General features: G+C 50.4%; 6 protein-coding genes across 6 annotated transcripts; 4 read left to right on the top strand and 2 right to left on the bottom strand.

The window, feature by feature from the left end:
* Nucleotides 1–201: 201 nt before the first annotated feature.
* On the top strand, nt 202–1496 carry Aspvir_006754 (Zn(II)2Cys6 transcription factor rglT; the record flags this gene model as incomplete). The annotated part of the gene is made up of 2 exons (XM_043269946.1): nt 202–295; nt 358–1496. 2 exons carry the CDS (start codon nt 202–204, stop codon nt 1494–1496), a joined length of 1233 nt encoding a protein of 410 aa, XP_043125881.1.
* Nucleotides 1497–1940: 444 nt separating this feature from the next.
* On the bottom strand, nt 1941–3468 carry Aspvir_006753 (Paf1-complex subunit LEO1; the record flags this gene model as incomplete). The annotated part of the gene is made up of 3 exons (XM_043269945.1): nt 1941–2966; nt 3027–3201; nt 3257–3468. The coding sequence occupies 3 exons, from the start codon at nt 3466–3468 to the stop codon at nt 1941–1943; spliced, it is 1413 nt and encodes a 470-aa protein (XP_043125880.1).
* Nucleotides 3469–3952: 484 nt separating this feature from the next.
* Nucleotides 3953–5317, top strand: Aspvir_006752 (Mob1/phocein family protein; the record flags this gene model as incomplete). The annotated part of the gene is made up of 4 exons (XM_043269944.1): nt 3953–3975; nt 4260–4549; nt 4615–4729; nt 4798–5317. 4 exons carry the CDS (start codon nt 3953–3955, stop codon nt 5315–5317), a joined length of 948 nt encoding a protein of 315 aa, XP_043125879.1.
* An 825-nt stretch (nt 5318–6142) lies between these two features.
* Nucleotides 6143–6604, bottom strand: Aspvir_006751 (uncharacterized protein; the record flags this gene model as incomplete). The annotated part of the gene is made up of 1 exon (XM_043269943.1): nt 6143–6604. The coding sequence occupies one exon, from the start codon at nt 6602–6604 to the stop codon at nt 6143–6145; it is 462 nt and encodes a 153-aa protein (XP_043125878.1).
* Nucleotides 6605–7237: 633 nt separating this feature from the next.
* On the top strand, nt 7238–9215 carry Aspvir_006750 (rhomboid protease PCP1; the record flags this gene model as incomplete). The annotated part of the gene is made up of 5 exons (XM_043269942.1): nt 7238–8078; nt 8150–8256; nt 8313–8643; nt 8696–8870; nt 8960–9215. 5 exons carry the CDS (start codon nt 7238–7240, stop codon nt 9213–9215), a joined length of 1710 nt encoding a protein of 569 aa, XP_043125877.1.
* Nucleotides 9216–10441: 1226 nt separating this feature from the next.
* On the top strand, nt 10442–12121 carry Aspvir_006749 (uncharacterized protein; the record flags this gene model as incomplete). The annotated part of the gene is made up of 1 exon (XM_043269941.1): nt 10442–12121. One exon carries the CDS (start codon nt 10442–10444, stop codon nt 12119–12121), a length of 1680 nt encoding a protein of 559 aa, XP_043125876.1.
* Nucleotides 12122–12596: the final 475 nt, after the last annotated feature.

Genomic DNA, 12596 nt, shown 5'->3' with positions numbered 1-12596 from the left:
CTGACCGCCCACGTGATACGCCGCCTTGGTAGCCTCATCTTATCGCATTCGCTGATCTTCCATGGATAATATCAATCCCCACCGTCATCATCATTATTTTTGTTTATCTTCTGTACGTCTCCAGCACTATGGTCATTGTCGTCGACCGATTTTGAGCTTCTCAAATACTGTGTTGTAAAATTTCCATCCACGTCATTCAGCATGCAGTACGATAGTTTTCCTCTCCCTCCAAACAGTAGTCATGACACCGCCTTGGTACCGCCTTTGAAAAGACATGCGGCTTGTGACGAGTGCAGTAGGTACTCCTCGATGCAGGGTCGTTCACAAGTGAACACCGAGCCTGACGAGCTTCAATAGGGAAACGGAAGTTGAAATGCTCTGGTGAAGCTACGGGATGTAGTCGCTGCCTTAAGCAGTCCCTTTCTTGCCACTATTCATTACAGAAGCCGATGGGACGCCCACCGAAAAAGCGACCCCGTGAGGACAATGATGCATCCGTATATGAAATCTCAGACAATGGGATGTGGACTGATATAGATGATGGTGGTATCTTGACTGAGGAAGCCGGAGCCGAGGCTACAGCAGCATCAGATGCCCTGCGACTTTGTCCTCCAGTGTACACCGCACCAATGCGAATGCCACAGGCCTTTCCTAATCTATTATCTACTGACGATAGTCACAATCACTTATGGCAGTTGGAATCCGGTAGATCGCTCGACCCTATCCCTGCAACTACCGGTCCTTGGCCTGATTTTTCCAGCGTAACGGCCGCAACTTCTGGTCCGTTCACATTACCGTCGAGCTTGACGCTGATCGATTCTCCTAGCGTATCATCCCCAAGCTCGGACGGCGGTAACAGTTCTCAGTGTACCTGCTTATCATACTTGTATCTATGTCTCAGTCATCTTTCTTCCCTTGCTCCCTTTCCAATATCTCAACACACGTTGTGTTCGTTATTTATTGCTGCCAAAACAGCACGGGCTGTTATCCGTTGTGACGTCTGTCCCACAAGCTTTGCTTTGGGGATGCAGAATGTCATGTTTACTGGAACCCTCTTGAACGTCATTGCGGATGCCTGGCTGCGAGTGTCGCAAGCTGACGCTGAAGAACTCGGCAAGTCAGCAGCGCCGCCAGCTTATGTGGCTTCAGTGACGCAGAACTCCCCGAACCCTGCAGAGGCTTGGAAGGATTGGCTTCGACAAACTGTGAGCAGCGCTATTACAGGCGGCCCGGTAGATCCTGCTGGTCAGGTGAAGTGCTCGGATTCGCCAACATTACTTTCTCTCATTGAGGAAATGGAAGCCCGCCAGCACAGATGGCATCGATCTCGAACCGTGGAATCCCCAAACGAACCCAGGTCTTGTTCACCTGTCCCCCATGAGGACCATCGTGAAGAGGATATGCTTTGTTTTCGTGTAATCCGAAGCGCCAGAGATGTTATAGCCAAGTTTGAATTTGCACCGCACGAGTACCCGGAGGGTGCGGTTTCGGTATGAGCGATCTATTTGTTTACCTACGTGATTGGTGTCATGGGGTTAGGCAATAATTATGCTGGGGAGTTACGGCCTGCGGGAGATTTGTCCTGGGCGCGATGACATACTGTGCCAGATACCGCTTCTATTTGCTGCCTTGTGGGCCAACTCGATCAATACTATTCTTGCCAATGCCTGACTCGCGCTCCTGCTATTTGCAATGGAGCAATACATGATTTCAATTGAGCTTTTTAGTTGGGTAAGAACCTACGTACAGCGGTGGAGATCTTTGTATACTAGGGCGACAATGGACGATTGATCTTCATCATGGCCTCTAATTTTCTCGTTCTAGATACAATTTCATTGACTGCGAGAAGTTGTTACAGGATGCAGGGTCATTAATTAGGAGAGCGTGGTCATGACGCCAAGGATCATTCGGGGGCGTGCAAATGGCCAAGGGGTAGAAGATTATTCATCCTCATCGTCATCATCAACGATGTAGCGATTCTTCTTCCTCACCGGTGGCGTTCCAGATGCTCCTGCTTCCGAAACAGGTTGTTCTGGTGACGGCCGCTTTTCTTTGGTGGATCTCTGGACAGGGACATTGTCTTCCTCTTCGCCTTCTGCATCCATCTCGTCATCCTCGAGGATCTCCTCGTCCTCATCATCTTCAACAATCTCAGGCTCTTCGTCACTACCGACAAGGAAGCCATCGTCTTCATCGTACTCATCTTCCCTTGTCCGTCCGCGACGATCGTAATCTTCTTCGTCATCGGTATAAATTTCACCACGACGATTGGGTTTGCGAGGCTTGCGTGCACGGGGTCGCGTAGCGAGTAGGCCGTCATCACCTTCCAGACCACCTACGGTCAGGCCAGCACCACCTGAGCGGTGGGAGAAGCCGACACGACGACCACGGTCGAGTTCACGCTCTGCGAGCTGCTGACGGCGACGTGCAGCTTTGAGTTTCTCGCGCTCCGCCATTTCGGCCTGTCGCTTGGCCAGTTCAGGGTCCTCCTTAACCTCAATAACTGGCGCCGATCCATCCGCTGTCTTCTTGCTACCTCGCACAGCCGCAGCCAGGGACTCTTGCAAACGCTGCACCGCATCATCAGTCTCCACGGTCGTAGGAAGAACAGTGAGGCCATGGGTCAAATGTGAGGTCAGTCGGAAAACCGACGAGGTCTCTGCGGCTGCTCCCAGGTAGACATGTGAATCCAGTTTTGTATCGTATTCGCCTGCCTTGTTTGTGGGTGCCAGTGGCTTGGTGGATATTCTGTACTGCTCCCTGGGTGCCGACGCAAGCTGGAGTGTTAAAGATCCGTCTTCCCACCGGATAATTCTAGCGTTTGATTGCAGGAGAGATTCGTCGTTCGGGTCATGACGCCAGCACAGGGAAGTGGCCGCAGTAGTGAATGGAGGCGCGACGTACGTTTCCGGGTCGAATTCCTCTGTCTCTATCGACAAGAAATTTGGCACTGGCATTGTATAGACCTGCGTGTCCAGAGTCAGCCAACAGGGTAGCATGTTCTCCTTCAGCCCTGCTCCACGTACCTCGCCATTTGAAGTTACTGGCTCAGGCGCCCGGCCTAAACTCAAGTCCATAATGTTCACGGTTTCCTGGTAGTCCCCTTCCAAGCCATCCTCATCCATGCGATCTCCTGCTCTGTCGTAGCGATCAATGTCATCTCCCGAATCTAGCTCCTCGTCATCGAGTGTTCTTTGTCGACTGTCGAGCGGTCAGCATGTCTTAATCCTGAAAGCATTGTAAAAGCCTTTCATACTTTTCGTCATTGTCAAAGCCCCCTTCCGACCCATCGGATCCAAACAGATCAGCATCGTCGTCCCCATTCAAGTTTCCCGCATCTGATTTGAAGGGACTCGGATCCCGCGCAGTGGGAGTGTTGCTGCGTTCGCTGCTGACAGGACTGTCGGCTCGATCAGCAGCCGTGGCCCTTCCTGGGCGGCGTACCACATCTTCATCGGAAGAAGACATGGTGAGTGTGTTCTGAATGTGCACCGGCCTTTCTGGGGTAATAGAGATTAACGCCAATGGCCGACGCGCAAACGGCGAAATCAGCAGTGCAAGGTCAGACTAATAGATTAATTGTTCCGGAAGGGCGAATCAGCAAATATGAACAGAGTAATAGATTCCGCTCACGCAATCTGAGGTGAACTGTCAAAGTAGCACCTGTTGCGGAGCTTTCGTCAAGAGGAACAGCCATCGAGATTGAGCTATGGAGTAGACTATGGATTGTCTCCAGGAACCTCCAGATAATCCGTTCCGGATCCAACAAGGTTTAGCGGCGGGAGTAGCTCCACAGGGCCAGACCGATGGAGGAGATCAACAACTGGAGAATCTTAGGAGTGGCAGTCAATATTACTCTCTTTCTTCTTTGTACTGTTCCTATTCCCGTTCTCCTCAATTTCTTTACTTAGGTGTCTGGTCTAGCTGGCTATCTGGGACCCTGTGAACAACAATGGCGACCTTTTTTCAGAGTGTGTAAGTGTGCTGCGCGGCTCTCTTTCAGGATGGATTTGTTCCTGTACACCCCCTTCACACCGTCCCCTGAATTCCCAATATGGCAGCAGAATGATCAGACTCGGCGCTGCAGGTGCAGAAAGGAAACTTTCCTGAACCTGAGCCTGCATGATCTTTTTCCTCATGCTTTTTTCTTTGCGCTTCTTTGTACTACCCCTTTTGAGGACGCCTCACTTGACCTCTTTCTCCCCGCTCATACAGTCTCAGAGTTGTGAATTGACTTGCTAACTTGAATATCCCTATAGACGCCAAGGGTTTGGCAGAGGTGGTAATAACAAGAATAACAATAACAACGCTCCGAAGATGAATAATGGAAATTCTGCTCAGTCATCGGCCTCTCAATCTGTTCAAGTGGCTCCTGGACCCAACTCCCCATCGTTTCCGCCGAGTGTGGACAGCCCCGCACCTTACGACCCTGACGCCCCCAAGTACTTTTTCCAGGAGAAGTATGCCCCTTTGAATGTAAAGGGTAACTTCCTGACCCTGTGTGCTTGTCCGAAGAACGTGGAGCTTGGAGAATGGCTGGCTCATCAAAGTAAGCGATTCTTGTGCATCCCCGTGTGGTGAGATCGTCGGTACTGATAGTCCGAACCCATACAGTTGTTGAACAATACCGCTTGCTCCACGGCATGCTTCAGGTGATTCAGGAGGTAAATGGTGTCACTGGTTTGCCTATCTGCAATGAAAGCACATGTCCGACTATGTCTGCGGGTCGGTAAGTGACATGATAAGCCGACGGACACGCCCAAACTTCATGCCGCCTCTAACTGGATTCCCCAATAGGTTGACCTATACTTGGCTTGTAGACGGGCGTGCCGCCAAGATCTCCGCTCCCAAGTTCATCAATCGCGTTGAAAAGTGGATTGTCAGCAAGATCCATGACCCGGTCATGTTCCCTACCGAGAAGGTCACCGGCACCCCAGAGACCTTTGCACTGCATGAAGCTACAAATGCCAATCCTGGTAGCGCCGACGCGAATTCTACCGGCGAGGAGTGGATTGGCAAGTCCAGCGGCTTTCCTCAGACTTTCTACAAGGACTGTCAAGGCATCATGAAACAGATGTTCCGTTGCTATGCTCATCTGTATCACGCACATTGGTTGAATCCATTTTGGCACATCAACAAACATGACATCTTGAACATGTGCTTCGTCCATTTCGTCACCGTCGCCAAATACTACAGGCTGGTTTCCGACAAGGAGATGGAGCCTATGCAGCCCCTGATCGACTTGTTCATCAAACAACAGCGTATCCCCCAGGAGGCGCTTGCGGGAGGTCACTGGGGTCAGCCAAGCTCTAGCTGAGCTAGAGGATGTCTTTTTTGACTTTGAGCGACCATTGAGCGATTGTCCGCTGACCTATGTTGGAACTGGCATTCCATCATACGGTTATGCATTAAGATCTTGGATGATTCGCGTTTCCTACTCTGGGTACCCTTCCTAGCGGGTGCTATAACCGTGTCTTTGCTTTGAGCATTTTCCCGTCCGTGTAGATTCCTCGGACTCTGTTTGTGTCTGTCTGGGTTCCTGGACCATCTGCTTTCCTCAATGACTGTTCGGCTGGAATGCCACATCACTTCGCATCTCTCATCCTCTCCTCTGCATACTTCCGTCGCAATACTTTACTGCTGGGTAGCATTGTCTTGTGATATTTGCTTCTGGGGATTATTGTGATGTGCATAGATTTTAAAATTAAGTTGAAGAATCAGAAGAGACAATAAATCGATCAACGTATGCAACTGTAGTTTGGCTAATGTACTCAATTTCGATGTTCAACATGGGATGCCTGTCGTTCAGTCTGGCAAACGGTGACATTGAGCAAGAAGCCATGTAAAGAGCGACATGACCCAAGAGCGAGTGCAATCGGAGCCTGTCTATGTGGCGGTCGAGGGACAACACAGCTAGAATCCACTAGGTGACCTTCTAGGTGGCGTGCGTCTCCCTCTCAAGGAGTTGGTAAAAGCAACTCAGCGCCTAGCGACTGAGATTCCCCATCCAGACCAGTAACTATGATGCAGTTGGGTGGAGCGTCTTCCACAGGTGCCATGTCGCTTCAGACTGGGCACAGAAGAATAAATCTCTCCAAAGTGATCTTCTGCTGTATAAACGCCAACCAGCAGTAGTGGTGTCTCAAAGATATACACCTTCTTCCTCGTTGACCTGCGTATCTTCCGGACTTCTCGTCGCGTCCAGATGTGCTCTAGGCCGCTCATCCTCCACAGTACCGTTGACGACAGGGTGTGATGATAAAGATGCGGATGCTTCGTCTCCATTCACTTTAGTATCCGCCTTGACTTCCTCTTCAGTCCATAATTCGCCTCGATGCTCAATCTCGGTCTTCAAGCGTCCAATTCGCTCATTCATAGTGGTGATGACGGCCTCGTTTTCTGCGATGTACCCTTCCAGCTCTCGCTTATCGCTTTCACTATCACAAGACTCGTCTATAAACGCTCTAAGCTCGCTATTTGAGCGGCGCAGGTGTGCGATGGAGTTCCTGATTTCCGACACCTTGGCGTACACCGCGGAGAGGGGCAGTTCCTTGATGGCTTCGGCAAAGGCTTCAAGGGTGATGGGCCGGGATTCTTCTGACATTTTGGCTAGCTGTGGGACAGATCTTATTGAGCTCGAGCAATAACAGACACCAAAGGGTTTTCTTTGTCTAAAAGTGACTATATTAAGCTATCATCTATCCTCGCCCAGAAGACTGCTTAATCTTATCGTTATCTCCACGTGACATTTATAGAATTCGTCTTGGGACGGTTGAACATGAAGAACATTATGGTTCGGAGTGCTGTTCGGTAAGGTCCCTAGTCCAGGCTATGTTTGAGATGTATCTAATTGTAGTCCTTTGTTGCAGTATTTCTGAAGAAATGCCATGGTGATGTTTTATGTAGGCGAATTAGTGGTAGAAACCGCAAGATATATACACGCAACGCAGCGCTCATCTCTCCACCAGCTTGAAGCTCATATACTAAAAGTGTCACTAGATGGAATGAAAACGTATACTGGTTCCCAAACATACTCTTACGCTCAAAACGCCTGTTCTATATGTATGGTTCTATTCAAGAACCCTCGTCTGCTCGGATAAATTGATATGCCGCTCGGAGGTCCGCTTTGTATATCGCATCCACTTGGGACTTCTCCAACACTCCCATTTCGTTATCATCATCAACATCACCATTTAGCGTATCCTTGCAGCAGGACCTCGAGTCCAAATCGCAGGATATGAGCAATGCGCTCTGTGTAGCATGGCGGACTCCATGCTCGGGGCTTGCCCCCTCGGGCTTGCTTCCGTTCAAGTCAGGAATGTTCCGCTCCATGCTTTGCGATCTCCGCACTTCTTTCACATGCCGTTCATATAGCACATTCAGACGACCTCTTTGTACATTGGACCGGAGACCCCATTCGTTGTCATTCCTGACCGCCAATCGATTTGTTCAGACCCATCTACCGACTCCCATCAGGTCCTTCAGTACTTCCGTTCCTTTACTTTCGCAGTCTGCTCCTCCCGTTGAACATGGCGTCCCGCCTCGCTCCGAGCCCTTATCCCCGGCTGAGATCAACAAAATCTTCGGACCCCGAGCAAAAATATCTCCGGCGATGGGCAATCGTGTCCTTGCCGTACTGCACGGCAGACGTGTTGCCGGTACTCTCGACCTCGACCTGCCCAAAGACATAACTCGCTCCGTCCCCCCGTCCAGTCGTGATGCTGCCTTGGAGTGGCTGCGCGAGAACTATCCGCTAGATGAAGATGCTGCCATTCTCGCTCGTATCGAAAGAGAAGAACTCGAGGAGCAGCAGAAGCTCATTCAGCGGGCCGAAGAATTGGGACTGTACAAGCCTCAATCCGGAACTTTCGGTGCTGAGCGCGGTGATTCGAACGATCCCTACGGCAAGAGTGTCCTGAAGGAAATTCGGGAGCGGAACGAGGCGCGCCTTCTAGCGGAACAGGAGAGAAAGCGCAAGGAATGGCTGGAGAATGAGAATAAGGAGCGAGAACAAGTGTTGCGCCAGGTCCAGCAGAATACAGCTCTGCAAAAGTTCGACGACTCTTCAGCACTAGAGGGTGAGTAGATCCAGCTGCGGAGTGGCGGATGCCTACCATTGAGGGAAGTACTGAGTTTGCCTGGCGTCTAGTACGAGAACGCGCGGATCCTGCAGAGCGCCCTTTACTCGCCTGGATCCAGAAGCACCACTTGCAAGCGACGGACTGGAATATAGATGCGGCAGACAAATTGAGCACGGTGAGTGAGTCTTTTGCTTGAGCCAAGAGGGACTCAGACTCATTGCTGTCAAACAGGCTCGTCGCATCCTGCCAAGTCTCGCGCTCACTCTTCTCGTCCTTGGCCTCAGCTATGCCTTTGCCGCAAATTATGAAGCCCCAGCGAAAGCAGACCGCATGTGGCCGGATATGCCCCCAGCAGCCGCCACTGCGTTCGCCATCATGGGTGCGAATCTAGCCATCTTCCTTCTTTGGAAGTTTCCACCGGCGTGGCGAACCCTCAATCGCTACTTTATCAGTGTTGCTCTCAAGCCCCATCCCTTGAGTATTGTCGGAAACGTCTTCAGTCATCAGCAATTCAAGCATCTGGCGTTAAACATGCTCATGGTGTGGTTTATTGGAACGAAACGTGAGTGATGGTGAAACCTCTTGCACAGCCTTTTGATTCTGACTTTGCCCAGTCCATGATGATATAGGACGAGGCAATTTCCTGGGTCTTTATATGGCTGCAGGCGCTTTTGGCTCCATGGTATCTCTGACAGGTCACGTCCTAATGGGTCAATTGATGATCACGTCTCTGGGAGCCAGTGGTGCGATTTCCGGCATCGTAGCGGCATGGTGTCTGCTTCACAGCCAGTACGTATCAGCATCTTGCACCTTTATTCTTTCAGTTCTCAGAAATTGGAGAGTGCTTTACAGCGGCTGACTGATTACGCACACAACAGGGAGAGATTCACCCTCTTCTTCCTCCCCCGTGAATGGCAAGAAGTTATATCCGCCAAAGGATGGGTCCTCCTGACTGGCTTCGTCGCCTTTGAAATTTTCAACCTCGTATCCCCCTTCCGTGTTGTGAAGCTCGATCACTTTGCCCATCTCGGTGGATATCTGATCGGCGCTGTATGGGCCTTGGCGTGGAATGATGAACAACAGAAGAAACGTCGGAAGAACAGGACCTGGTTTGAACGAGTTATGTCTGAATAGACCACGGTGATAAACTCATGTACTCTATGCATATCTCATGTAACAGATCTTTTCTCACCTGTCTTAGTATGTGTTAGTTTTTGCGTTGTCAAGATCCCGGTATAGGTTGTTATGTTTCGTTTCAAGAAGAATACCCAGCTTTTTGCATGAGAAGAAATAGCTCCCTTCGATGTGATCGTAGACTTAATTATTTTTTTGATTGAAACATGGTCTTACTCTGAGACTTCTAGAGCCATATCGCTTCATTGGCTTCTGAAACTTGCAAAGAAATCCAGACAGAGAAACTTGTCTCGAAGCCTGCAGCTCTGCTCCGTAGGGGTGATATCTCCAGCACGAAGGGAGCCTCTACAAAATATCAACTGGCTTGACCAGCTACAAGCTCTTTCTCTTTTCGAAACACCATCTTGACAATTATATCTTGGCCTTGGGTCGTATCAAAGGACGATAGCAAGCACCAGAGACGAACAAAGACAACCTGTTTGATATTCCAACCTACAGATCGAGGCTTCCATTGCCGTGTAGGATGAAAGACGTTTCAAGGCAATCTAGACCTTCTAGAAAGTGTCTGAGGAGATCTTTGTTTGCTTGCTACGGATTCTTGCCTGGGGCCCGGCCTAAGGCACAAACAGACTTCCGGAACCGGCAGTGCAGTGAAGCAGATCTACGATGCCTCACCTCACGCACTTCGATCAGGTTACGCGGGATCGCATCACTGAAGCTATATTTGTAGATTAATCTTCATGCGCATGAAACTGGAGTGTGAGTAACCCCTTCTGGGCTAATATCAGAGACCTTGGTGGTCAGCCAGCCCTGTATGTCCTGGTCTTCTGGAGTGACCGAAAGACGTAATCATAAAGACTCACTTAGAGCCCACTTTGGACGTTTAGACAAGAACAAAACATTGCTTTCTGGTGTTGCCCTGCTATTTTTTGCCACGCTAGCGCGTCCTATCTCTTCTGCTTTCACTGTATGCCCAGCCTCTTCACTTCACATCTCCCATACCTCTCTTTCTCCTTCTCATCTCCTCCGTTCAAACACTTCTTTCTATCAGCACCATCTTCCTCAGCATTCCGCGATATCTGCAGCTTCATTAGCTTAACCAGCCTGTCTCTCTAAGTATCCTCGGTGCTCTCACCTCATCTCGCTCAGCTCACCCTTGTCGAGGCCTGACTTCAACACTTCTCAACGCGAGCGACTCCAAGACACGGGGGTCTGCCTCCCTTACAATGCCCCTCATGCCTTCCAAGGTGAAGCGTTTCAAGAAAAATGGCAGGGCTCGTAGCTTGCGTCGCTTCCAGATGAGAAGAAGTGACAGAGACATTCACCTCGTCAACGGGACTTCTGCCACCAGGAAAGCACTTGCTGAATTGATGGCTCTGGAGGTCAAAGACGAAACATACGACGAGTCACAGAGTTCCTTTAGCTTCGCGCCATGGGTCCCATCAAGTGCTGCTGAAGACACTGACGTAGTTGAACCAGAGGCACTGGCCTCCTGCGTCAAACACCCATGGGGCATAATTGACTATCATCTTTATCTGAACAGTCTCGAAGGGGGAAAAGACATGCATATCAGGCGCGAAAACTTGTATCTGTTCGACGGTACAGACTGTGAACCCATCCGATACTGCGATCTTTTCGTCCCCGAGACTTACAGAATGGACGAAGACAGCCAGCGAACCCGCCTGCTCTTCGCCATTCTACCCATTGCGGAGAAAGGTGCAGTCTTCGGCGAACGTAACTATGTCCTTGGCTATGACTGGAAACATAGAAGTTTGTTTGCCCGCCATTTCAATTGGATGCCCCACGACATTCGTGATATTTGGTCTGTGTGGAGCGAAGGCACGACTGTGTACACCATTTCCATCTCCCGGCTGTTTAATCTCCTGCAGTCAACATTCCATAAGCGGACCGGAAGAGCTGGCGAGGGAATTTTGAGCTCAAATCCTCTTTGCACAAGCCTTCAAGTGAGCGATGATCCCGGCATGGAGATGGTCATTGTCACTATGTTCGCCCAGTTCGCTGCGGACTTTATTGATGTCATCTTCATTCAAGAAGAGTATCAGAAACAGAAATTCCGCCATCAACTGGCACGCTATGAAGACCAATGCCGACAGGTCCTGCAGCGTGCGTCGTATCGGGCCTGGTTTGCCCTCCGCGCTGGATCCGCGGGAGCCAAGTACAGAACGGAGAAAAACGATGACAACGATTCCTTCAGACAACTCCTCCAGGATCTGTATGCCTTGGAAGAGGAAGAACGACAGGAGGAGGAGCAGTCGCACGGCTATCTGATGCAAGGTGGCGAATGGCGCGTAGCCGACTTTGAAACTTGGAGATGGCATCGCGAGGAAAAAAGGAGGAGGCGCCGTGAGGAGGCTGTCCGGCGTCTTGAGGGTCTCTTTGCTATACCAAGCGACCTCCCCGAGATCAAGTCCCCCGGCGAGGAGTTCGAAAATATCATGATTAAAGCCGGGGAGCATCCGACGATTGATGAGAATTATCCCCCTGACGCTCCAAGGACCCCTTCGCCCCCATTCCGCCACAGATCGGTTCTCCAGCAGATACAATGCTTGAGCCCGGGTTCTCCGGGCATTGTTTGTCCAGCGACGGAGGAATTCGATGATTTTGAGGCGACTGAATATCATAAGATACCCCTGCCCCTTCTGCTTCGCCGTACGATCGAGCTTCTTGAAGAAAGCCCGGACTTGGATTCGCTCGACAACCGGGGCCGATTCGGATCGCTTTTGACGGACCTTGGAGTGCGTGTCCGCAAGAGGCCTGTTGATGAGTTCACCCTTGCACCGTCACTTGGATATGAGAATGACAGTTGGAAGTTGGAGGTGCAGACGCAGCCTGAGGTCGGAGATCAACCGCCTCGCCGCCTTCTTCCCTCCCCCCTATTTGACTAGAAGACATGTTCATGTCGTGACGGTGCCGGCGTCATCAAGGCCGTGTACTTTTTCCCGAATGACTACTGTTTCCGTGTTGTTCACTTTGTCTGTTGAGCTTCTTCTGTTGCGTTTCTCAGTGTCTCGCGTTTGTGTTTTGTGACGTTTTTCGGTGTTCAACCCCTTGAACGTTGATTCGACTTGTTTGTTCGTCGAATTTGTCCCTAACCTTTTTGTTAGAGTACGATACCCCTTCAGCATTGCACCTGCTTCGTTTCCTGTGCTGTTTTCCCCCATACCTCTTCGTGTTAATGCTTGTCTTTCGGCCCCATTTCATCCCTGAAAATCTGTTCTCCATCTTCACACACACATTCTGCTTTCGTTTGCATTCAAACATTTCCTTTTGGGGCATGAACCCCTACTGGTGCCGACATATCTGTCGGCTTTTGTCACTGGACACGCCTTGAGGCCACCAAAGATCTTTTGTTCGGAGATT

This window comes from Aspergillus viridinutans (assembly GCF_018404265.1).
Source record: "Aspergillus viridinutans IFM 47045 DNA, scaffold_4, whole genome shotgun sequence".
Classification (NCBI taxonomy): Eukaryota; Fungi; Ascomycota; class Eurotiomycetes; order Eurotiales; family Aspergillaceae; genus Aspergillus; species Aspergillus viridinutans.
The sequence above is the reverse complement of the archived record's forward strand: the minus strand, read 5'-3'. Positions and strand labels throughout refer to the sequence as shown.